The sequence below is a fragment of the Penicillium hordei genome (assembly GCF_028827395.1).
Source record: "Penicillium hordei strain IBT 12815 chromosome Unknown utg000004l_segment0_segment0, whole genome shotgun sequence".
NCBI classification, from domain to species: domain Eukaryota; kingdom Fungi; phylum Ascomycota; class Eurotiomycetes; order Eurotiales; family Aspergillaceae; genus Penicillium; species Penicillium hordei.
This window is the reverse complement of record NW_026623145.1, coordinates 612603-636743: the sequence shown is the minus strand read 5'-3', so window position 1 is coordinate 636743 and position 24141 is coordinate 612603. Positions and strand designations below refer to the sequence as shown.

The 24141-nt window shown below is 42.7% G+C and overlaps 5 protein-coding genes across 5 annotated transcripts, besides 3 other annotated features; 2 read left to right on the top strand and 3 right to left on the bottom strand.

Moving 5' to 3' along the window:
* Nucleotides 1-23: 23 nt before the first annotated feature.
* Nucleotides 24-2015, bottom strand: N7537_007514 (transcription factor domain-containing protein; the record flags this gene model as incomplete). The annotated part of the gene is made up of 5 exons (XM_056898569.1): nucleotides 24-607; nucleotides 669-949; nucleotides 1006-1236; nucleotides 1320-1814; nucleotides 1906-2015. The coding sequence occupies 5 exons, from the start codon at nucleotides 2013-2015 to the stop codon at nucleotides 24-26; spliced, it is 1701 nt and encodes a 566-aa protein (XP_056750645.1).
* A 1780-nt stretch (nucleotides 2016-3795) lies between these two features.
* N7537_007513 (zinc-binding alcohol dehydrogenase family protein) lies at nucleotides 3796-4771 on the bottom strand (the record flags this gene model as incomplete). Its single annotated transcript, XM_056898568.1, has 2 exons — nucleotides 3796-4300; nucleotides 4350-4771. 2 exons carry the CDS (start codon nucleotides 4769-4771, stop codon nucleotides 3796-3798), a joined length of 927 nt encoding a protein of 308 aa, XP_056750644.1.
* A 135-nt stretch (nucleotides 4772-4906) lies between these two features.
* Nucleotides 4907-4957: a sequence feature (Short protein (N7537_007512, KAJ5597428.1) was converted to a misc_feature.).
* Nucleotides 4958-7111: 2154 nt separating this feature from the next.
* N7537_007511 (uncharacterized protein) lies at nucleotides 7112-7828 on the top strand (the record flags this gene model as incomplete). The annotated part of the gene is made up of 5 exons (XM_056898567.1): nucleotides 7112-7179; nucleotides 7353-7382; nucleotides 7406-7451; nucleotides 7514-7560; nucleotides 7708-7828. Coding segments are annotated over 5 exons (312 nt in total), but the record flags the coding sequence as incomplete, so codon positions are not given.
* Nucleotides 7829-13674: 5846 nt separating this feature from the next.
* Nucleotides 13675-13698: a sequence feature (Short protein (N7537_007510, KAJ5597426.1) was converted to a misc_feature.).
* Nucleotides 13699-13837: 139 nt separating this feature from the next.
* Nucleotides 13838-13849: a sequence feature (Short protein (N7537_007510, KAJ5597426.1) was converted to a misc_feature.).
* Nucleotides 13850-17980: 4131 nt separating this feature from the next.
* Nucleotides 17981-20492, bottom strand: N7537_007509 (Pyridoxal phosphate-dependent transferase major region subdomain 1; the record flags this gene model as incomplete). Its single annotated transcript, XM_056898566.1, has 2 exons — nucleotides 17981-20361; nucleotides 20420-20492. The coding sequence occupies 2 exons, from the start codon at nucleotides 20490-20492 to the stop codon at nucleotides 17981-17983; spliced, it is 2454 nt and encodes an 817-aa protein (XP_056750642.1).
* Nucleotides 20493-21238: 746 nt separating this feature from the next.
* Nucleotides 21239-22247, top strand: N7537_007508 (TPMT family; the record flags this gene model as incomplete). Its single annotated transcript, XM_056898565.1, has 2 exons — nucleotides 21239-21739; nucleotides 21903-22247. The coding sequence occupies 2 exons, from the start codon at nucleotides 21239-21241 to the stop codon at nucleotides 22245-22247; spliced, it is 846 nt and encodes a 281-aa protein (XP_056750641.1).
* Between the last annotated feature and the right edge of the window lie 1894 nt (nucleotides 22248-24141).

Below are 24141 nucleotides of genomic sequence, written 5' to 3'. Positions count from 1 at the left end.
CTACTAAACATTGAAGAGAACTTTCATTGTATGAATCCCCCGGCCCTAGCCCCTTCCATCACCCACCCCATCTCTGACCAATTCATAAAGCAATCCAGATCACCCATCTCGATGCTCGACCAGAATGGTTCGCCTGAGCTTTGGTCCGCAACCACCTCCGGGTAATCTGGTAATCGTACTGCCCACTCACTCCGAAGCTTCTGCATCATCATCCCCAATTTACTGAACGGATCGCCATACGCGCCCTCGCTGCGCATCCCAACCGCATCCGCCACCTGGCCCATGCGTGTGGCAATCTGCTCCGCAATGACAAGTATGTCCGCCGTGCTTTTTACCGTCCTCTTGTCCCATCCCGGATAGTCCAAAGTAGATAGGCGGAAGAGGGCCACCAGGCAGTGCGACACCTGTGTAAGATAAGGGAGCGCCAGGGACGTGTATCCAGCTGGAGGGATTGTGAAAAATAAATCAAAAAACTGTTTCACCACGTGGAGACAGGCGTAGAGGTGATCAAGTCGCTGGGGGCTGAATTCCTCGTCTATAAGGGGCTTAACTAGGGCAGCTTCATAAATACTAAGCTCAGTGTCGTACAAATGAAAGAGAATGGGTTCTAAGACAGGTTAAGTAAGTAGCTGTAAGTGGGACATCTTTTTGCCAGGGGATCTGCATACTGTTGTCAGCCAGTTGAATGGGAATCTCAGCCTTGATCGTCTCCAACCGTAACTGGAGTGCCTTGAGATGGAAGGCGGCTAGGGTTTGCGCCGAATTGAGGCCATACAGACCCTCACTCCAGGGGCCTTGAGAAATCTGGTCCACGAGAAGTCGGGTACGCGTGAACTGGACTAGCACTCCATCACCAGGCGATTCTTCACTGTCCGCTAAAATATCAAGACATTGCTTCATATGCGGGGTCCATTGCAGTGGTTCCATTCGACCCAAGAACTGCGCGATTCTGTACGAGGTCTGTCAATTCGATGCTCAATCGCTTTGCCGGATATGGGCTCTTACATAGAAGTCAGCACAAAGCAGCTCAATACTGCCCGGCGTTCATTCATCGTGCGCCGAGTTGAAATTGATGCTTCCAAACCCGGCATATGGCCTACGGCATTGGAGTTCGAGACTGTCATGCTAAGATCCGGAGGCGCGGGCTTGTTGAGGCCCAGCTCGAAGATTAGCCCGATCGCCATTTGGGAATACATACAGAGCGATGACTTTTGCGGCTGGCTGTGCAACGTGATCCTGGTCGAGAGTAAGCAAGGAAGGGAGAGAACTTCAGCAAACCCTATGTCACTGAACCACAATGGGAGGTGAGCATACCATACCATGCAAGATAGACCAATACTCCCTGCAATAGATCCAGGGACTTATCGCAGTCGACCAGCAGCCGCTTGCCCGCCAACTCCCGGATCCTAACACACAAGGTTGCTTGACGTGCTGTATGCTTACTTTCCACAGCAGAAATACAATGCCACAGAAATGGTGACTGTCGTTTCAGATCACCAGCGGTTGTTGTGGCTGGTATGTGGATCAGGGGGAGGAACTGCAGCCGCTGGGTCCGAAAAGCGTGCAGAGACTCTTTTTCACTTGCTAATGTTTCTTCGTCTTCTCTTTCTGATTCGACCTCAGTTTGCCCCATCCCCTGCACCCCAGGTTGTCCCCAGACTGGCGTTGGCAGATCCGTCCGACCGCCGGAGGAGGTCAGCAGCGACATCAAGCCATCCATTTTCCGTTCCAGCTGAACCGACCTGGACAAGGTCTTGGGCTGGATCTTGCGACGTCCCTGAGGAACGCGGCATTCTTTGTTCAAACGATGACATCTGTGAATAATATCAGACTCGAATACATTCCCAACGAGTTCCCATCCCACTGCGTGGATAGTGTTCCTCCGCACGGTGTTGGTCCACTAACCTTTCACAGCGGCCACCACCACCACTCCAGGGGACGCAACGGCACTTGGCACGAGCACAGGTGGCACATGCATTTCCATAAGGCAGAGGCGAGCGCACGGTGGATTCCATGCTGGCCGATCATCTGCTTAGTAATCTCAGTCGAGTAGAAGAAGAAGACAAAAAGGTGGAAGGGAACTGGAACAGGAAGAGGAATCGGAAGAGGAATCGGAGACGGCATTCGACGAACGCCGCTCGCCGAGCTAACCAGCCACCCACCCATAGTGTTCCACAAAGCCCACAAATGGGCCCGGACCCCGGGCCCAAAGCCCAACCAGCAGTGGGCTATGGGCCTAACCTTCGAGGCCCAACCCAACCCACAGCCCATTAATGGGGCCCCATTAAAGCCCATTATTACGCATAACTACAGTCTTGGCATAGTTACATAAAATAGCTAAATAATCTATGTTTTTTACGTATGTTCCAGCCTGTATAGACCAGCCTGTATACACTACTACTATGCCGTAACTGCCAAGTACCAATACTCAGTAGCGTATATCAGGGAGGAAGAGGAAGCATGTTGAGGATGAAATGTATGAGCATTATTAGTATGTATATAGTATATGAACTATGACTTTATTATATGCTGTGATTTTTGTGATCTGAAGTATCTGAAATCTCTCTATTGCTGAAGTATCTACGGAGTAGGGATTAATATATGACATACAATTTGGGGCTTAAGCAGTAATTATAATCGTCTTCACACTCCTGTTTGGCTTTGCATCGGGTGCGACTATTGGACTAGGGCCCATGATTGCGTTGACCATGTCCCCGCCCAACGAGCTCGGATATCGGATGGGCACCGCCTTTGCAGTGGTCTGTATTCAGCGGAGTAGCGTATGCGGTGTCAACGCCTGGTGATGATCATACTACGTGTGCGTCTTGGAGGATGGGGTCTGACTACCAAGGCATAGTGAGTGGTGGAGCTGCATTACTCTGTCTTAGCAATCAATGGATCATAACTGGCCAAATCCAGCCCAACGAGCATTAGCAGAGAAGGGAGTCGGGAGGTGGGGTGTATTTGCATCTATGAAAGAAGAATACATATCTGTGAATGTTTCCTTCAGTGTTCAATAGAAGCAGTGTACAATAGAAGCTCGAGTCGCTCTCAGGTTTCTCTATATGATTTTCCAGCGATGGGAAGATTAATCAAATATCTTAAAAAATGACGAACTAAGGAAGCGGTCAGTTACCGCTATGACCTTTTAGGATAGGCTTGTTCATCGTTTACCCAATTTCCCCTAGTATTTGTATGGGATTCGGACTAAACTCGGATATGGTGTCGTAACACGCCAGAGCACGGACGAGGTAGGTCCCGGAGATCGCTCAACCCATCTCAACACCTTTAATCAATCATCGGATTCTATTGGACATATTTAGTACTAGCCAGTACATCAATTCCTCATCCTGACAAAAAATCCAAACAACGAAATTTTTGAAAATGGAAGAGGAAACAAGTGATAAGCCAAAGATAATGAGGGATTGAATACCGCGGCGATTACTTGCTAGCAGGGAGGGAGGACGATGGAAGAGATGTGCATGCCTGTGTATTTTCTATGAGAGAGGGAAGGTGGTATCTTATACTGAACGAGTGGACTGGGCCTGGACTGTGATCCATCTCAAGTTTCAACAGTATTAGCTGGGTAGCACCAGATTAATAGAATGTTATCATCATCATTGAATGCAGAAAACCACATGATTCGAAGGATGCATTTATCATAGTCCCGGATACAAGATTGATAGACTCAAAAAAGAGAAAAAGGAAAACCCCCCTAAAAAAAACATTGAACGATCAACCGGAACTAGTCAATACTAAAACTACTAAGCACAGTTCCAAATCGGACACACTAGTTTATAACCTGTTATCTGTCCGTTGCGCACTGCCCCTATGCCATCGATCACACTGGACAAGCCACCAGTCTCCTCCTAGAAATGGATGGGTGACAAGTTCACCCGTCGCCAGGATTGCCTCAATCTCCGCATACCACCGCTCGGCCGATTCTCGGTCATCTGGCCGGGCTGGGAAGTTGTACGGGGCGTCCCAGTCAATCGCATGTCCGAAAATCGTGAAGCTGAATAGCCACTCTGGCCGAATACTGCGACGAGTGTGTTTGTTCAAGGGGAAAGGGTCCAGCGACACGTATCTGCCACCGGCAGTCCCGATGGCCTCGTAGCACATTTGCACCGAGCCAGTTGAGCTGATGCAGTCAATGGCAAAGGCCAGTCGGCTGTGGGTGTAGTCGCGCAGGTCCGAGCCACAGGTGGGCGAGCGGTAGTCGAAGGTCGCCTCCGCACTCAGCTGTTGCAGGCGGTTGAAGTTGTGTGGGGAGCGGGTGGTAATTGGAATGAAGCCGGACCTATGGGGATTGTCAACAATTTCAAAACCATATTTATTTCAAAGATTACATATAGACATGCCGTCGCAGCACCTGTATGATCAGCGTTGCCGTCGCTGTACTCCCACCGTACACTAGTACGTAGGTTGGAGACTTGTTCGAGCTGTTCACCTCGGACCCAGATCCCAGCAGGGGCAGGCCAAGGCTATGGCTATTATAAAGTGCCCCTCCAGTGGTGGCCAGACCACATGGTAGCGTCGCTGCCTCCAAAAACGTCATGGACTCCGGGATACAGAGAACTAGCGACGCCGGCACAGCGACGTACTCAGCAAAGGCACCATTATCGCGCCGGTCTGGGTTGTTGCCGAATACAAAGCCGCACACCCGTTTTCCCAAGGCAAGTCGGGAGGAGGTCGAGTCAACTGCCTCGCCCAGGGCAACGACCTCGCCGGCAAAGTCGAGTCCAGCTGTTGCGCCGGGGCTGGGCGACATGTCGACTGATTTGGCGTCATAGGGATTGATATACGAACAGTTTATGGTATGGATGACCGATGTTGACAACTCTAACCAACTAAAATGATAAAACCCGCTAACTATTTCAACAGCGATTATTCCACGGGACATGTGTCAACCACTACTCGCCGTAACGGTGACAGCGAGCAGTGAGAAGATTCTTGTCTGAAGAAAAAAGGAATGGAACAACTGGTGAGTCTTGGGTTTTCAGGACATGGCCCATTATAAGCATACAATTTCCCAAAATGGATGTATAATTCGCTGATATAGCAGAACAAATTGATGTTCTTTGCACTTATTTTGTTACTACTCTTCTTTAACGTATTTCACTACCGAGCGGCGCACACCACCGAGTGGCGCACCCCATCGAAAACGCGTCAATTAATTTAACCCTTTCTTCTTCAACCACCTACCATGCCACCAATTCGCTCTCAACGCTCTAGAAATTTAATAGAGCAGGAGGGTAGGATCTTGCTAGCTATCCAGGCTTTTAAGAATCAAGAAATCTCTTCAATTCGTGAAGTGGCACGCCGTTTTACTATACCTGAAACTACCCTCCGCCGCCGCCTTAGTGGTATACAAAACCGCGCGAATTCTCGCGCCAATTGCTCTAAATTGACTGAAATTGAAGAGGAATCTCTTCAAAAATGGATTCTCTCTATAGATCTACGTAGAGTAGCTCCCCGGCCCTCTATAGTACGAGAAATAGTAGATCTTCTTCTTCAAAAGCGTAGAACTACCTCGGTTCTTTCGGTCGGCTAAAATTGGGTTACGAAATTCGTTAAACGACGTCCTCTCCTCTCCTCCCGATTCTCGAAACGGTATAACTACGAGCGTGCGAAATATGAAGACCCGAAAATCATTATAGAGTGGTTTGATCTTATTCAAAAAACCATCCTTCAATTTAGGATCGACCCCGACGATATCTATAACTTCGACGAGACCGGTTTCGCAATAGGATTAACTACAACTACGAAGGTTATTACGAGGAGTGAATACTACGGTCGGAGGCCGGTTTTACAACTAGAATATGAGGACCTATGGGATTGACGCCGAAAATGACCGCTTTTGAGGCTAGAAACGGCTGCCTTTCTACCCGTAACTTTGGACGTCTAGCCGCCCCTTGACCGCCCACTGCCCTATAACACCACTATTATACACCCGCCTAGCAATGTTAGTCATCCTCCGGTCCTAATATTAACGCTCGACTTAGACGGCTTTTCCCCTCGTTTCTACTAGCGACCAAAACGACGCCGAAAATAGCTCCCTTTTAGCTAAATTTAAGTCCCCTCCCTTTTCGCCCGGTCTATTTAAGCGCCTATAAGATACTTCGCCTTCCCTCCCCTCTAGTATCCTTATACCTCCTATCCTTTTATCCTCGTTACCTACGCCTTAAGACGACCTCGACTTTATCGTTTCCTATAATATAAATTTCCTACCCTAGTCTTTATTCTATTCTCCTCTATAGTACCTACGCCTATATATCCGGCTTAAACCGATAAGTATTAGTACTAGACCGATCCTATTCTTTATAAGGAAACTCGAGCTAGGCTAGAATATTTTCGTAGTCTTAGATAGCTCCCTCTAAACTTTAAGCTAAAGACCTTAGAAGGTATCGCTATTATCGAACGTTATTAGCGAAAGTAAGTACTTACTTAGTCGGGAAAAGTCTTATAGCTAAGAATAATACGGGAATAGATATTATATTTAATCGAACGAGGATTATATAGACTTTCTTCTCTTAGAGGATCCGACGATCTATATAAACTTTTTTAATTAGATATTTAAAATATTATAAAAGAAACTACTTTAGTTATATAATAAATACTAGCGACGCCTTTATTAATACTTCGAGCTATTCGCCCGTCGCCGCGTCGGTAAGGATACCTATTAATAGATACGATAAGTAAGTTATATCTTATCTATTCTTAATAGAGTATACTTATCTTAGAAAAGTTTCTCGAAGGTATATTCCTAGCCGAGCGTAAAATTCCCCGACGAATAAAGGATAAAAATACTCTAGATATAGATAATTTTAGTATAATTTACCGGTATTACTAGGTCTATTCGAGATTCTTTCGTTATAGGAGTATGATTATTTAGTTTGCTATAGTCTAGCTCTAGTCCGCTATTATAGATACGCGATCTAACGTCTTACTTCCTTAAGATATCTCGTCGCCTAGTAATCTAGTTTTAGGTAAACGTAAACGGGATAATACCTTCTAGAGTGATTTTCTAAAGTATATTTCCTTAAAAGATCTTCCGGACTCGGTCTACTATCGCGATATCGAACTTTTCTACCTAAAAGATCTTTAAAGTAAACGTAATATCCTCTATACTATTATCGAGTTTCGTAATCTTAAAGGTCGACCGGAAGGCGCTAATAGGTAAGCTAAAATTTTAATTCGAATTTATTATAAACTAACTTCGATACTAATCCTTACTATTAGAACTAAATTCTTTATATATAGCGATTATTAACTAGTATATTACCCGATAGCTTAGATTATTACGTTCGCTTTCCGCGATAGAGCTTTTACTAATACCGACCTTATACTAGAGCTTATTTAGCGGCTACGAGTCCTAAGAGGTAATTTATCTCTTCCTTTCTAGTAGAAGCCCGAGGTTCTTAATATACCTCTCCTTCGACGTCTTAAACGTACTCTATATAGCTATAGACTCGATAGGTCTTTACTAATAACCTATAATTTAAGTCGATAGGCGCTTAAGGAGTTAGGTCGAGATACTAGGTTCGAAGACGATATTAAGTATTATAATTTCCGCCGCTAGATAGTAAATAAAGTTAATAGTATATTATTTACTAAACGCGATATAATAGATTTATTTTCGCTATAATAGATAAGATCTCTTATAACGGAGCTAACTATCTACTTATAGAAAATTTTACTAGCTAGGAGCGATAAAGGGTACTCGGGTAGTCTAGTAACGCGGTATTTAAAAAGTATTACTAATTATAATTTATTACGCGCGACCTTTAGTATATCGTTCTTCTTCGGCCCTCCTAAGAAGGTCTAGTACGCTTCGCTAGGAGTATACTTAGGAAGAGAGATTTATCGGTACTATCTAATCTTACCGAAGCTTATAAACGTGCTATTTACTAAAACCCTAAAATTCTATAACTAAGACGCGAGAAAAGAGAGCTTATAGCGGAGATACGGTCTATAGCTAGTATAATTAAGAACGCCTATAATACCTTTCTACGCCTCTTCTAAAGGTATAAGACCGTTAAAAAAGACCTCGCTAAACTTCGGAAAATATTAGCGATTAAAACTCGCGAGATAGCTAGAAAGAACTATTTTAATAATACCCCTATATTTAAAGTTGACCGATAGATTAAGTAAATACTTCTCGGCGAATCTAACGTTAAGGAACGCGATACTAAAAGTTCCGCTAAAGAAGACTAGGAGCTCCCTATCCCGGACTACGTATTTCCTAAACGAGCTCGGCTTATAGAGAACTTTTACGGTCCTAACGTAGAAGACTTCTATAAGAATAAATTACTTACTCGACGTATCTAGGTTACTAAGGATATAGTTACGCTTCTACTACTTTACGAGCCGAGTAGGCGAGGCAACTATATTAATTAGGATCTCGATAAAGAGGAAGATATACCTATTAAATAGCCCGAGTAACTAGCGTCTAATAATAGTATATAAATATATCTAATAGATATTTATATTATCTACTTTAGTAAATCTCGCCGATCGGCGTCGAACCCTCCTCCGTATAAATTTCCTTCTAAGCGACCGGACTTACTTTGTCGTTATCTTATCGACTCTTATCTACTTTATATATATAATAGGATTAGCTATAACTAGAAAGTATATCGTACTCTTCCTAAGTTTACTAAAATCACCGAATTTTTAGCGTATATTAATTAAGAATATAAATATAATATTAATATTAAACTATATTATCTTATCGAAAGGCTACGGGTTAGCTACGGTAACGGTTCTTCTAAAGAAATATCTATAGAATTAGAGAATCGGTAAGGCACTAAAACTCCCGCCTCCTCTATCGATTTTGATATAATAAATATCGATCCTCGTTTAATAAGACCCGGCCCTATTACCGTTATAAAGCTATTAGCCTACCTATTAAAAACCGATATTTCCGCCTCCCCTTCTCGATACCTAATAACGATTACTAACTTAAATTTGGTAGGGGTTTCTATATAGTAAGTAATAAGGGGAATAGTAAAGGTAGTAAATATAGAACCTAGTCCTAATCTAGACTCTTTATTATAGTATATAACGCGCTCTTCTCGAAAAGATAGGCGCCTAGAAGAGTAGCCTAAGGGGTAGCGGAGGGGTAAAGGACGACTAGGGAAAATAAAGACGTCTACTATTAAATATATACTACGTTGATTAAAGCGATTATAAGCTTAGTGATTTATATGGTCTTAGGGATGATTCTTTTTATTTATATATTTAGATATAGTTTAAGAGATTTATTATAGACCTTATCTCGGAAGTATTTCTAGCTTAGTAATATACGAGTTCTAGACTATAGTTTATTTTAAATAGCTATAAATAATAACTTATATTCTAATAGCGTCCGGGTTCTACGACCTTTATATAGGTAAGGCTAGAGTCTACCTCGGGTATTAGGATAGTAGCGAGAGTATAAATCACCGCCGCTCGTCCTAAATAGAGTAAAAACGAGACTATCGATTATAAGTAGCGACGCGAGGAAGAGCAAAAAGTTCGGATTATTTTTAGGGGAAGAGATAGCTAGGGCGGATAGGATTACGTTATTTATTAGATTACGGTTAATCTAGTACCGGTAGAAGTATTCGCTAGGGAGAAAGCGAAGGAGGAAGTTCCGGTAATATTCTATAATTAAAATCTTCGCGTAATTGCTCCTATATAATACTTTGATACGGCTGTCTAGGATAGCACAAACACTATTTCTATAGCGGATAGTCCCGAATTAGTTTATAATAGGGAGAATATAGACTTAGTTTCGCGTACTTAGGCGGCTAGTCACTAGTATAGGCGACTAAAGCGCTAGATAATATAGTATAGTTCTAATAAGTTATATCTACTCTAATAGACCTAGATCTTGATCGAATAAGGATTATAGCTACGTATTCCCTAGCCTATTAAGATAGTAAGCCCGTTCGGTCGCTAGTTAATAGCTAAAGGGCCTAGCTAGCTTATAGTCTACGGTTTATAGGCTAGCTAGGCCCTTTAGCCGTTAACTAGCGACCCGTACTTATGACTAATAGATCTCGGCCCTTATCACTTATACCGCCGCCTTTCTACTATATCTATTTGGTATAAGCTTATAATAGTAGGTAGTTATCTATAGTTTACTAATATTAGATTGTTATTACTTAATCACTAGCTAACTTAGATACTAGACTCCTCCTATTAGCCTTAGATAGCTATATATCAATATATAAGAGGCTTTAGCAGCTAGGTAGCTAACTAGGTCTTTAGTACCAATTTCAATATCTATAGAGGCTATTATACTATGTCTATTAGATATCTATATACAACGTAGGTTATAATACGCTCCTTTATATTTATTGTCCGAAAATAGGTTATTCCTACGATATAACTATATAAGGATATACTTAAAAATAGGCTAAAGATTACCTCCTAGAAAATAGGCCTAAAGCCGTCCTACTTAATTCGTATAATCTAATAGCTTTAATTTTGAAGATATACGATCTAGAAATAGTTATATATTCTATATTAGGCTCCTAAATATAATCAAGCTTTTATATCTATGTTATGATATAATCAGACGTGAGGCCATTCCCAGATTGGTGCCTCAGGCCTATAGGAGGTTTGACCTCTCCGGAGGGGGATCGCCCATGTTTCCCTATCCTTCCGAGAAGGGCTCCCCGCGGGAACGAGACCCCGCTCCACGTGTCACATTTCCTCCCGCTATCAATATGGGGAGACTGTATATAAATTGGACAATATGGAGGAAGCCTAACGGCTCTTCAAGAAACAGTCTTTGACTTTTGGGAACCACCTATCTTGTTACCTTCTCCTACCTGATTGACAGGCACCTACCCTGACTTGTAGAGTATCTTTTAACAATCTAGTAGCCTTTCTCTTAATAAGAATTTACTTCTTATACTTACTACCTAAGCCTCCACAACTCTCAATTTCTGATTAAGTTTATAGTTTTGCTACCGTATTGTTTCGATATACTAGGATATATTGTGAAGTATAGTATCTTTTTAGTGGTATTTACGTTAAACGATAGTAAATTGGGAATAAATTTAGGTAATGATTATCTCTAGTAGTGACCTTATAGGAAGTATAGCTAAGTTAAATTTCGTATTTTAGTCTAGGAAGATCTTAAGATAAGGAGATAAAATTAAAGAACTAACCTAAATCTATTTTTAGGGGGAAAGGGATATTTAGGAAAATCGATATTTACGAAGATAGTTTAGTACCGTTTAGCTTAGGTCGCTCCTAAAGGATTAGGGTAAAATAAATTACTTCTAGACCTAGGAGAGATTTTTGCCTTTAAATAGTCTTAATATTATAGTTTATATCATTTGATTTTAAAGCTTTTATAATCTCTCTATAGAGGGGGAAATATCCCGCAAAGTTATTAGGATAGAGTAATTATTATTAGAACTAAAGGGCTAAGCTCCTAGGATATAGACGGTTTAAACTAGGCTACCGGGACCCTTATTTAAGTTTAGAAAATAGAAAAAAGATATATAGCTATTTAAGATCAGTATATAGTAGCTATCCTTAACTATAGTAAAAATCGAAATAAACATATTTTTCTGATTCTAAGAAACCTAGTTAAGTAACCTACGATGACCTATCGTCTATATTGTTCGCTTAGCACTATAAATTAGTGTCCCTAGGGGCCCTAGGGACTACGAGAAACCGGGATCCCGCTCTAGAAGTAAAGGGAAGGTATAGATATATACTATCACTTTATATGATCTACTAAACTAATGTTCTAGGAGTAAGATTATCTACCCGTCTTACCCCTCGAGATTTGACGGTTACTAGGAACTATATTTTTAGGGATTTTGAGATATCTTAACTAAAGGAGTCTATTTAGAAATCGGTAGCTATCTCTTAATTAGCTATACTCTCTCAATTTATTACTTCCTCTCAATTTATCACTTCCTCTTAATTTATCACTTCCTCTTAATTTATCACTTCCGTATCCTAGGATATTGAAATGAGATCATATGCCCCCGGTCTTAGCAAGATATACCCGAGGAATTAATTTTAGTTATAATTTTTAAGCTAGAAGATTTGCCTCGCTTGGTTTCCTTATAATGCCTTCTTTAGCCTTCTCTAGGTCTTGATTTATAATTAAATATAGGGTCGGATAATAGGAGGCCTAGAAAAATTAGCCTTAGTTATATAACTAGTTTCTGCCTATATAACTAGTTATAACCTAAGAAATCCCTAAAATCCCGAGATATCCGCCGATAGGATAAACACTTAGCCCGTTTCCCGAAGGCGAATCCCGATATAGACGTCTGCTTTATATAACTTACTATATTCGCGTGCCTTTTTTATCAAATTAGATTTGCGACGACCTTGTTTTTAACGTATTGATTTTCTTTTCGAAGAAGAGCTATTTGAACGAAGGCCTATAGTCGCTATCTACTAGTTTATAGCCTAAAATATGCCTCGGGACTCTAGAATTAGACTTGCTAAAAAGTAGAATTAAGAAATAAGGGAAGTGGGTACTCTTATAGTCGTAGGAAAGCGCGAAAAGCGTAAAAGCGCAAAAGTGTAATGGCGGTTTTTGAATATATTATCGAATACTAAGTCCGAATATATGGTAGAAACTAGGTAATATACTAGAAATATCATATGACATTGGGTACTAGGCATACTATATAAGAGTGCATATTATAGTTAGTTATTATGGTCTGTATAGATTGTTGAAATAGCGGGTTTTGTTATTTTAGTTAGTTAGAGTTGTTAACATTAGTCATTTATACCATACATTATTCGTATACTAGCTTTCCGTTATATATAGTAGGCCACGGTTTTTAGAGCCAAAAGCGTGGCGAAAAACTAGATAGAAGCTACTGTGCTATTTTAGTTCGTGGGTGAATATCTGAAACGGCGTACCTAGTAGGTAATATGTGGGAATTTATTAGGCCTTTAAGTCACGGCACGGGAGCGGTAACTTAATGCTACGACTATTTTAGTAGTTATATTACGCTGAAACTAGACGTATTAAGGTTGACCTAACTATCGTACTATAGGTATTGATCTATAATGGCTTAAAAACTTAGAAATTCAATTAAAAATTTGACGGCTGTTCTACCTACTAAGAGTGAGGAGGGTATTAAAATAATTGATTGACTTGTTATATTCTATATTATAGGGGCGGAGTGCCTTATATATCCGTTCCTAATCCCTACTATAAGGTTCCTAACTACTACTTCCTTCTAAGCAGAATAGCTGCTAGTTAGTAGTTAAGTCCGTAAAAGATATACGTCTAGTTAATAGCTATAGTAATATCACTTGACGTTAAGCTTAGGTATATATTGATTATAGTCTTTTAGTTATTAAACTAGACCTATAACACGATATATATATACTTTATCCTATAAAAGGGTAGTATCCGATATATCCGATGATTAGTACCTAGTAGATAGGACACTTCTCTATTGTTCTAAGACTTCCTACGTATAATACGTATGACCTATATACTATATGTCTATATAAAATAAGTACCTAGCGATCTAGCTATATATAATAGATCTTATACTCTAAGATATACTTTTCTCTTTACTAGGAAAGTTCCTCTTACGTCTTTTAGTGCCTCTCCCTCTCTTAGCGAAGTTTATCTTAAAAGATACGATTTTTCTCTTATAGCCATTATACTTTATAGCTAACCGCCCCCTAGAGCTCCTTAAAGGCGTTTTCCTAGTCTATTATTAGTTAAGGATAAATAAGGTCTTATAGAGAACTAGTACTAAAGTAGATAGCTCTTTCGTTTCGGTTCTTTTACGTTTACGTAATAGTATTATATCCGTCTTATTAGCGACTAATTCTATAATCATACTCTTAAAATCATAATAACTATAATTATAGCGAGGGGCCCTTCGAGGTTATAAGCTACCTAGCTCGAGGCTTAGCAATTCCTTATTATCGGTAATAATAATTGTGTCGGAGGGGCTTATTATCGTAATCTTTATCGCCGCTCTTAGGGGAGGAAAGTCGGTATAAGCTTAGGAAGAGGAAAAGAGAATATTAGAGTATATAACCGGCTAGGGGAAGGAGGCCCTTTATATACCTAAGATCTAATAGTAACGGACTTAGCCTCAGGAAATAATTAGATACTAGTACGATCGTAATCTTCTAAGCTATATTATACGATTAGGTATTAAGTCGTAATAGTAATATAACTAGGCGATAGCGTTATATATACTACCCCGACGAGATAGATAGTATATATCTATATTTATCCGGATCTCCCTACTTAACTACGGCCTAGGAGATTATAGCCTACTTATTCTTATCTTTAAAGTTCCTATACTAAATTCGAGTAACGCTAGCGACTAACTACGTATATAATATATATTAATAGTATAGCGCCGGAACGCTATCTTATATAGTAAGGATACTTCTAGTTATAGTTAAGGTAACTATTCTTTTAGATAAATAGCGCTAAAGTGGATCCGGCGTTATAAAACATCTAAAAGCGAATATCCTCTAGAAGCTCCTTATATTTCTAGATTCTTAGACTTCTCGAGATATTCGTTAGTAGCACGCTATAGCTCGTAGGGTATAGAAATAGGTTGCTAGGCTAAGTCGCTATTACTTTGAATTTCGCTTAGATCTAGTAGCTAGGCTATAAGATAATCCGATTTAGAAGCCTTCCTCTTAGGCTAGCCCCTTAACAGACCTCCTTTAGGGACGTTATTATAAGAAGAACGATTATCAGTAAAAACGCGATTCGCTATAGTCTATATCTCACTAGTCGATGATCGATAATATAGTAGATATTAGTATTATTAGAAGTCCGTATTACGTTAAGAAACCTATCTATAAATTATTGATAGTACTTAAGTTCTTCTTCTATTATACTTAAGTAGAGTTTATATCGTTTATTAGAGCTCTTATTGATATCGTAGATATAGTCGCGTTTTCTATACTCCGAGCACGGATTTCTACTACTATACTATTTTAATTAGTAGAAGATTATATTCCCTACCTTTGTCCGCCGACGCTAACATTCTTTATAGGTAGTAGACTATCTTCGTATCTTATTTTGATACTTTATTTTGAAATTGATTAACTACTACTTCTTTAGTTATTATTAGAGGCCGAATAGGTCTAAAGGGGGGAGTAGATATAGTTATATAGTGTATTAAGAGGAAGGGTAGAGGAGATAGAGAGCGGGCTAAAAAAACACCCTTTGATACCGCCTTTCTTTATCGTAGGACGGTTTTAGTAGCTATATATAAGCGCCTACCGAGGCTCTAAGACGAGAACGTAGGTCTAGCGTCCGTAGCGTATACTATCGTCTAATAAAAGCTACTATAGAGACCCGCTCCTATAGTAAGATGATAAGCTAATAAACATAATCCTTACTAAACGGCGTCTGGCTAAAACCGCTATCCGTAATTCGTAGTCGCCCTAGACTATCTCAAAACTAGCCTAGGCCTAAAATAATTAGACTAGGAGAGAACTAGTATTAAGACCTAGCTTATATAACGGTTACCCTTCTATATCGTACGTACTCTTTAGCTAGCCGTACTATAACTAATTTCCTCTTAAGAGGATTCTCCTATAACCTAAACCCTCTCGAAAGAAGCCTTTTGTTCTCGGCCTTCTAAGGAAACCTTGCTCTTAAAATAGTCTAACTAGCAGTGATGTTTTATTAACGTCCTCTTATTTTATACCCTATAGGATACTCTATATAGCTCTATTATAGATATAAGATCTATCTTTTATCCTAGTACTACTTCTATTAAAATTCTTTCGGGGTACTATACGTCTTATCTATATCATACTCTTAGTTTAAGTAGTATAGGTCTATATATGTCCTAAAATAGGTATCTTATAAATACCTAGGATGCTATCTATAGAAGGTTCTTCTCCTTTATAAGTCGACCATTAGTCGCGAGCTTCTCTTCCTTATATATAGACACTACAACTCGGCTTAACGCCTACGAGCTTCCTACTTAGTGTGATATGTCATTTAAAAGCTATGCCGGAAGTTTATTTATATCTCGTGTCTTATTAAAGGCTCGAAGGCTTAAATACGTTTATATTCGTAGTCGCTATTTGTATTAGGCTCTTTTGTGCATTCTACTGACCGCCTCTAGGAAGCCCCGGCGATTCGCTACGCTTCTAGAGTACTGTTTCTATATAGACTTCCTTCCTATATCGCAGTTTCTATATAGGCTTGCTTCCTATATCGCAGTTTCTATATAGACATACTTCCTATATCGCAGTTTCTATATAGACATACTTCCTATATAGCAGTTTCTATATAGACTTACCTCTTATATAGTAGTTTCTATATAGGACCACCCTGCTATATAGCAGTTTCTACATAGACCGCCCTACTATATAGCAGTTTCTTATTCTCTAAGAAAGTATCACATAGCTCTTTGGTTGTCGATCCATACCAGAAAAGATTCTAATAACTCTTTATCCGCATAATCCATTATAGGGCTAGTAAAAACAAACCTTACTTCTAGTCCAACTACCCAAATATCACATAAATCGTTCATAATATTCAGCCGTACTTCATTTCGGAGTTTTAAAAAGTTCAATAGGCTATTTAGGAAGGCCTTAGTTTCATCCCGGGTAGCTAGAGCTTACTAAAGAATATCATTGCTATTAAGACCTTTATATAATTCTCTGGGTTTAGGCGAGAAAACCCTTCCGACTAAAAAATTCTATCTAGCCGGGCTATATACGAATCTTAAATAGTTCGAGGCCCTACATTATCTATTTAGAAATGGTATAAGTATACCTTCGCTCTCCCTTTGTAGTAGTTCTAACGTTCCTAGAATACATCTTCCTAGGATATGACAAATTTCCAAGATAGGTAGATAAAATAGAGGAGAAAATAATAAGACTTAGACTTTAAGAAGGTTAAATTTTAAATGAGCCTAAATAAAAGATCCCTTTAAAATTTTGTATTCGGAATATTCGACCTTTAGGAAAATTGCAGTACGCAAATTTCAAGAGGCGGTATAGTTCAAGTGATTTTAAAATTCATAGCCCGAAATTTTAGACCCCTAAGAATATTCTATTATCCTGAAGCTTATAGATCTATAATTTTTTACTCTATCGGTGTTAACCGGACATAGGGAATTGGCGTAATGGTTACAAGGTGCAAAAGCGCAATGCGAACAAGATACGTAAGCATAAGCGCCTACGAGATAAATATAATATATAGCCACTTCCACATTCTTTTGTTCTCGGCCTTCCAAGGGAAACCTGACCTTGAGGAGGGGGAAAGGTTTACCTATTGCGCCGTAACATCAAAACCAAGCGACCCAGCAATAAATTGGACCACCTACGATTAGGACCGTTCAAAATTGAAGAAAAATTGGGGCCAGTGAATTATCGCTTGAAGCTACCCGAAAGCATGCAAAAACTCCATGCTTTGTCTCCTTTGGAATAGCATGAAATTTCTTAGAAGAGAGCATACGCAGAAGATTGTGTCAAGCGCGACGGTAGAGTGCAATATCTGACGTGAATATTACCAAAGTCATACAGCTCTAGCGCTGTGCTCATGATGCATACAATACATAATGGGATATTCATGTTGTTTGGTTTCTGGCTAATGGGGTGGTAATGTTCACTCTCTAGGTCTAAATTCGATAAGACTTACACAAAAAATATATAATCCAGGCTCTCTCGAAATTGACTTGAACCATACACGATATGTTACGTGAGTGCATGATCTGTGGAGTAGTAAATAGCCTTGGAGTCTGATATGGAACTACATACTGAGATTCGCGGAGAATGATCAGCTGCCTTGCGGCGAGAGCTCTTGTCATGGGGGGCATCTTTCAATGAGAAATTCGATTCAGAATAGCTATAGTCGGCTCTATATATAAGACTAGAGCGAGGAAGCCTCCCTTTTGCTTCGTATTTTGTTTTCGGCATCCCTCGTTTGGGTGGAATGGACTAGTTTCCCCAAATATATAAAGACCATTAGAATATAAATTGGGAATTATACCTAGACCTGAACAATCTGACCAGCATGAATTGGCAGCATTCCATCAAGCGAGCCCATAACCTTTGCATCATGATCAACTTGATCATCACTACCACTACAACTACCCTCACTCCATGAGATCTTGACCACGGGGCTCGTCGCCTCAAAGATCTCGGGCCCTTGTCGCTCCGCGGTCATTTCAACCGCCTTCATACGCCCGTAATGAATGACGCGCGCTTTGTCATTTTCACCATTTAGATCCCTCCGTCCAATACGCATTAGATACCATTGTCGGTGCCCAGACTCTAGATTAGAATACATCAGTGCATTGACTCGCAGGATCTCCATCAGAGCAATAGCGCGTGGTCTGGATCGGCCACTCTCCGCTTCAACTGGGATGGGTATCGGATATCGATCAATCGTGGAATCCTGGCTGGAGCAGACCGTCACCTCCGCCAAATGGTTCGGGAGTTGATCCGAAGGGCGCCCCGGTAGACATTCCGGATGGAAAAACCTCGCGAGAGTACAGGGAACGGTAAGGGCGGCGGTCAGAAAGGTAGCGAGATCGGGCGATTCATAGAGTTGAACATGCTGAGGGGCGTTGCTGCAGGGATGGCGGACCTCCTGGACGACGGTAGTCCAATATTGATAGCTACCCGTCTTGTTGGAGGGGTTCCTTTCGCCCGGGTGGAACAGTGGGACTTCTATAGTGCCTCGCAGTTTGGGATGGCTCTGCTGCAGCGAGTGGTGGACGCTGATTCGCAAAATCCCGTTTTTGGAATCGATCTCAGGCTCGATAAGTAATATGCGTGGAACCTCCTTCTTATCGACCACTGATCCGGTTTGCAAGTTGACTATACACCATTGGCGGTCCCACTGCAGGCCGGTTGAGGTGACCTGCCAGGGCTTATTCTCTAGCACGGTGTATGCAGCGCAGCCCTTGATTGGGTAAACCATCAGAGTATGCAGTCGAAGGCTCTGGGGCGAGGGAAGAGGCGTGGGTGTCAGCAGAGGAAGAGAGCCAGCCGCGGAGAGGTTGCGGATGAACCTCACGAAGATCTCGACGTCGCTTATGGTACTCATGGCGCCCAAACTGACTCTGATTATACCCGAAGGCTTATGTCCAATGAGCACGCTGCGACATCCGCATCGAACACCGGCCGTGTAGTTCTGGAACAGCTCCCACTGCTCCAGGTTTAGTATCTTTGCTAGGCCCCCTGGGTTGCAAACAGTACCCGTGCGAAGATGGATGCGGTGCTCATTGGCAGCTTTCTCGATATGAGAGAGGCCTAGCCACCGGCCTTCATCAGAGCGGATGTTGAAGGCGATGATGCTCCCTTGAGTCTTACTGTCGCCATATGTGGCAGTGTGATCTTTATAAATCTCGCACACTCTCTCGCCGTCTGAGTGGCGCATAGAAGAGAGCAGCTCGTAGAGGCGTACAGTGAGGCGGGTTGTATGGCAAGACACGTGCTCCTGGGAGATATACAGCTGCTCATGTGTTGTAAGAGCACATCCGAGAGCAACGATATTATGAAATGGGACAGTACCATCCTCGAGTGCCTCGTGGATGCAGGCTACTTTTCGAGAATGCCATGGTCGGTCGGAGCAGGTGGCCATCTCCACGGTGCCACCACCGAAGTAGGAACGCTGCTGCAATACATGTGCAGATTTCTTGCGCACGATCAACCCTCCCAGATCAGGAAAGCCGAAAATCTTGTAGAAGCTGACGGCTGTGAAGTCGGGGGCTGTATCCGGCTCACGGAAGCAGTCCAGTGACATGGTCGAGGCTAGAGCTGCGGCATCCAAAAGGCTGAACACCCGCTGGTGGGAGGCATCTTTCGATTGGCGTAAAACTTCTGGCCAGTGAAGAGGCAGCCGTCGTCCGTTTATATTTGTCTGTCCTGGGTACGCGAATAGGCCCACTTGGAAGGTTTTCGAAATTTGCCCTGGACATCGACCAGTCTCGTCCTTGGAGGACGTGGGTCTGAGCCAGGACTCGACTTCATCATCCGAGACGAAGCAATGTTGTCCGGCATCTGCCAGTTCGCGCACACCCAGAATGCTTGTATGGGACTCAAGATGATATCCGAGCCAGAACCTCGGCCCCCAGGAGGTCCTCTCTAGGTCCTGGGACACGGGTACATCCTTTAATGCCTCGAGAACGAGCTTAACTGCCGCAGTAGCATTCATAACAAAAACTAAATCGAAATGCTCCGGGTCGGCGTTGAAGAACTCTAATGTCCGCTTTCGGACCTCTTCGACCTTTTTTGTTGAGAGTTGCGACGACCGTGAATCAGAGTGCGGGTTTCCAAGGAGGCTGGTGGACATTTCCTCGGTGAAGCTTTTGAGAGCGGACTGTGCGTAGAGAGTCGTACCGGTATGGTCGAGATATGTCTCCCCTAGACAAATTGGTTATAAAGTGTTCTCGCTTTAGTACATATATTTCTAGTTATTCACCTTTAAGCATAGGATATTCAGTCTCGCGCAAGGTTTCAGCGCTGTAGGCATCGTGGTCAGTGTCTCTATCCATGATATGAGATGAAAAGTCTGATCAGGTATAACTAAATGGAAGTATAGCGGTAGTGTCTATAACAGATATTGCTCAATCAAGCTGGTGACAATTGAACCGGACTGAGGAGATTAGTCTCATCTTTTAAATTGCACGCTCTTCTATTAGCTTTCTATAGACAATACCACTAACCATGATGAGATGGCCCCCTTATGGTCACCGAGAACACCTTGCATATGTATTCGGGCGGATGGGGCCAATCGCCTTCGGGTATCCTCAACCTAAAGGGAGTAGCGTGTGGAGTTTGACACATATACTCTGAATTTGGCCGGTTGCAGAGACATGGACACCACTTCAGCGTCGACGAGGTTACGCGATATTCCCTTCTCATCGTTACGGGCGCTAGGTAGACATTATGAGTGGTCTCAGGTGAGGATGGGTGTGATATATGACCTCGATTGATGCACATCGACGAGATTGGAATCCTGCTCGGGAATATCTGACCATATTCATAGGATCGACGAGAGCTATCATCCGTGAACCAGAGGATAAGGATGCCCATTCGCTTAGACGGCATTGGTGAAGGATTCGATGTACGTTGGGCCGAGGTCATCTGCAAATCGTCACGGAATCCGTTTTGACATAAATTGACCTGGTTAGCCCGTCATCCAACAGTAGAAAGGCCTAAAGCGACGGTAACCTGAACAAGACCTTAACGTCAGCACACTCTATCCAATATCTTTTACAAACACTACCCATCCTCCAATATGACTGAATCGGAAAAGCCTCTCAACCAGGAGGAGATCTCGCGTCTTCTGAAGCATTTCAGTGGCGAGGGCCCTCCAGCCAATGATCGGTGGGCAGCGCTATGGGATGCGGGCGACTTCCTCCCTTGGGATCAGGGCATTCCCAATCCGGCCCTTGTGCATGTCATGGAGAACCGTCAGGATCTCATTGGTGCCTCTGCCTTTATTCATGACGGAAAGGGGGAGTGCCGGAGGAAGCGAGCGCTGGTGCCGGGTTGTGGACGTGGATATGACGTCCTCCTCCTGTCCAGCCTAGGCTATGACGCCTATGGCCTTGACGTATCGACTAAGGCGGCTGAGGAAGCTAATGCGTGGGCTGGGGAGCATCTGGCCGATTATCCTGTTCGAGATCAGGCAGCTGGACCAGGGAAGGCGCAGTTCATCATAGGTGACTTTTTTAGTGACGAGTGGATTGCTCGCATGGACCTTCCTGGTAAATTCGAGATCATCTATGACTATACCGTGAGTGGATTCCTTCGAGTTATCTGTCCACCTTCACATCGTGGTGTTGGTATAAGTCCGTTCGCGTGAATGTCGCCATCGGCAAGCTGTATAACGTGCTAAGGGGAAATAACATAAATTTGACCTCAGTGTGTGTGATATAAGGCTGACATTGCAAGGGCAGTTCTTCTGTGCCCTCACCCCTGACCTTCGTTCCTCGTGGGCTCGCCGGTACTGGGATCTCCTTTCCACGCACCAGGAAAGTGTGATCGTCTGCGTCGAATTTCCGACCCAGAAAAAGCTGTCCCTCGGTGGGCCCCCTTACGCCTCGCCTTCATCCGTCTATTTGGCGCATTTGAGTCACCCTGGACAGGAGATTCGGTATGACGTCGAAGGAGCACCGCTCACTGAATTGGAGCTCGAAAATGCGAACGGATTTCAAAGAGTCGGTCATTGGAAGGCCGAGAAGTCGCATCCGATGGGGAAAGGAATGGATTGGGTGAGTGTGTGGAGACGAAGTGACAAGTGACAGAAGGAGGGGAATCTGTGCGTCGGCGGAGTAGGTAGTCTGGCAATCTGACAAGTCGAAACAACGCAGTGCAACACACCTACATGTAACCTGATGAACTCTATACAGATGTTGCGCCTCCAGACTTGCAAACTTAGTGCAGCTTTGCTTCAATACCACACCCCATTTTTTTTTTTGTGAGGGCCGAGGTAGTTGAGGGCTGTCGCGGCCTACCGTTGATTCTCAATTAATTGATGACAGTCTCTTGATCAGATTTTAAATGAACTGGTCTAGGGGATATAAAGGCCTGCCTAATTCCAAGTTCAATAAAGGTTAGTAGGAAAACGGAGGTGGTGGATGATACTGTAGTAATTAAAATTCAATAGTTTAAATGTTTTAATATGAGGCCGTTCAAAGTGATGAAAGTGGTGAGAAGGTCGTTAAGACGCCGTCCTCTATGTAGAAAAGTCGGGTTGATTGAATAGGATTGGTTAAACAACATCACCTTCTCCACCTATATCAAAGGTCCGTGCATTTTCCTAATACCCTTTGGTTTCTGGCCCAAAATTAGTTCAGCCTGGTTGCAAGGACCACCTCCGCTCCATTCCGAGCCCTCGGGCGAGACCGGAGAACTTGAGCTTACTCCTGTGGTTCACTAGTACTGTATGCAACGAACGTACATATTATTAACGTGAATGTCTACTTGCTTCCCTCGAAATTTTCCCCACTATACGGATAAGTCCTAGGAGCGTTATTAAACTTGGTTTGGTAAATATAATATATAGCCACTTCCACATTCTTTTGTTCTCGGCCTTCTAAGGGAAACTTGCTCTTGAAATACGGTTGCTTTCACGTTGCGGCACCTATTTGATGACCGCAAATAACAACACTGGTGATTGCCCTTCAAGTCTTGCGGGGGCCGCCTTTATGAGTTCAATATATAAAGGACCAATTTGCGTATAATAATTTGAGAAAAATATCGTGGTCTTTGAATATCATGGTCTTTTCGCGTTCCATGATTGATGGCTCCCCTTTGTGCCCTACGTAGAGTTCCTAGAGGCAACCACTGGTCATCCCAGGATCAACAGAAGTGATTCTGGGATCGGTATTTTCCTCATTTTTTCAAACTAGGGTGATCCGTGTCTTATTTTGCTGTACGCATACTAGCCCTAGGGGCTCTAGTCCATCATCCTAGGGGCACTTTGCTCGAGCCTGGGAACCCACAGTTTACCTCTAGGAAGGGCTTGGGCTTCTAGGAGCAGCTCAGTTCCCAGAGCTGGCCTGTGTATGAAACTGCCTCTCAAATTCCTTGATTCGTCCTTAAAGGAAGTCGATCCCAGAGACAGCCCCATTAAGCTACCTGAGCATTCTTTGTCTTGAGCCACTATACTTGAAACTTCATCTAAAGGAGCGCGACACTAAAACTTGTGTCGCGCTCATTGCCCCACCCAAACAGCTCCAGTGCGTCCCTACTCTCCAGTGTGTCCCTACTCTCCAGTGTGTCCCTACTCTCCAGTGCGTCCCTACTCTCCAGTGCGTCCCTACTCTCCAGTGCGTCCCTACTCTCCAGTGCGTCCCTACTCTCCAGTGCGTCCCTACTCTCCAGTGCGTCCCTACTCTCCAGTGCGTCCCTACTCTCCAGTGCGTCCCTACTCTCCAGTGCGTCCCTACTCTCCAGTGCGTCCCTACTCTCCAGTGTGTCCCTACTCGCCACTCCTGCGGTATCGTAGACAATCTATAGGTTCTACTCTTAAGCCTTCTATGCAATTGTGATGGCCTGAAATTTTTAAATCTCGGGAAGTACCACGTTTCCCCGTTGATCCTAGACTACCCGCGCGATCATAATGATCGCTAGAAATCCTATGTCTCACGAAAGACCACGGTTCCCCGTTCCTAGACTACCCGCACGATCATA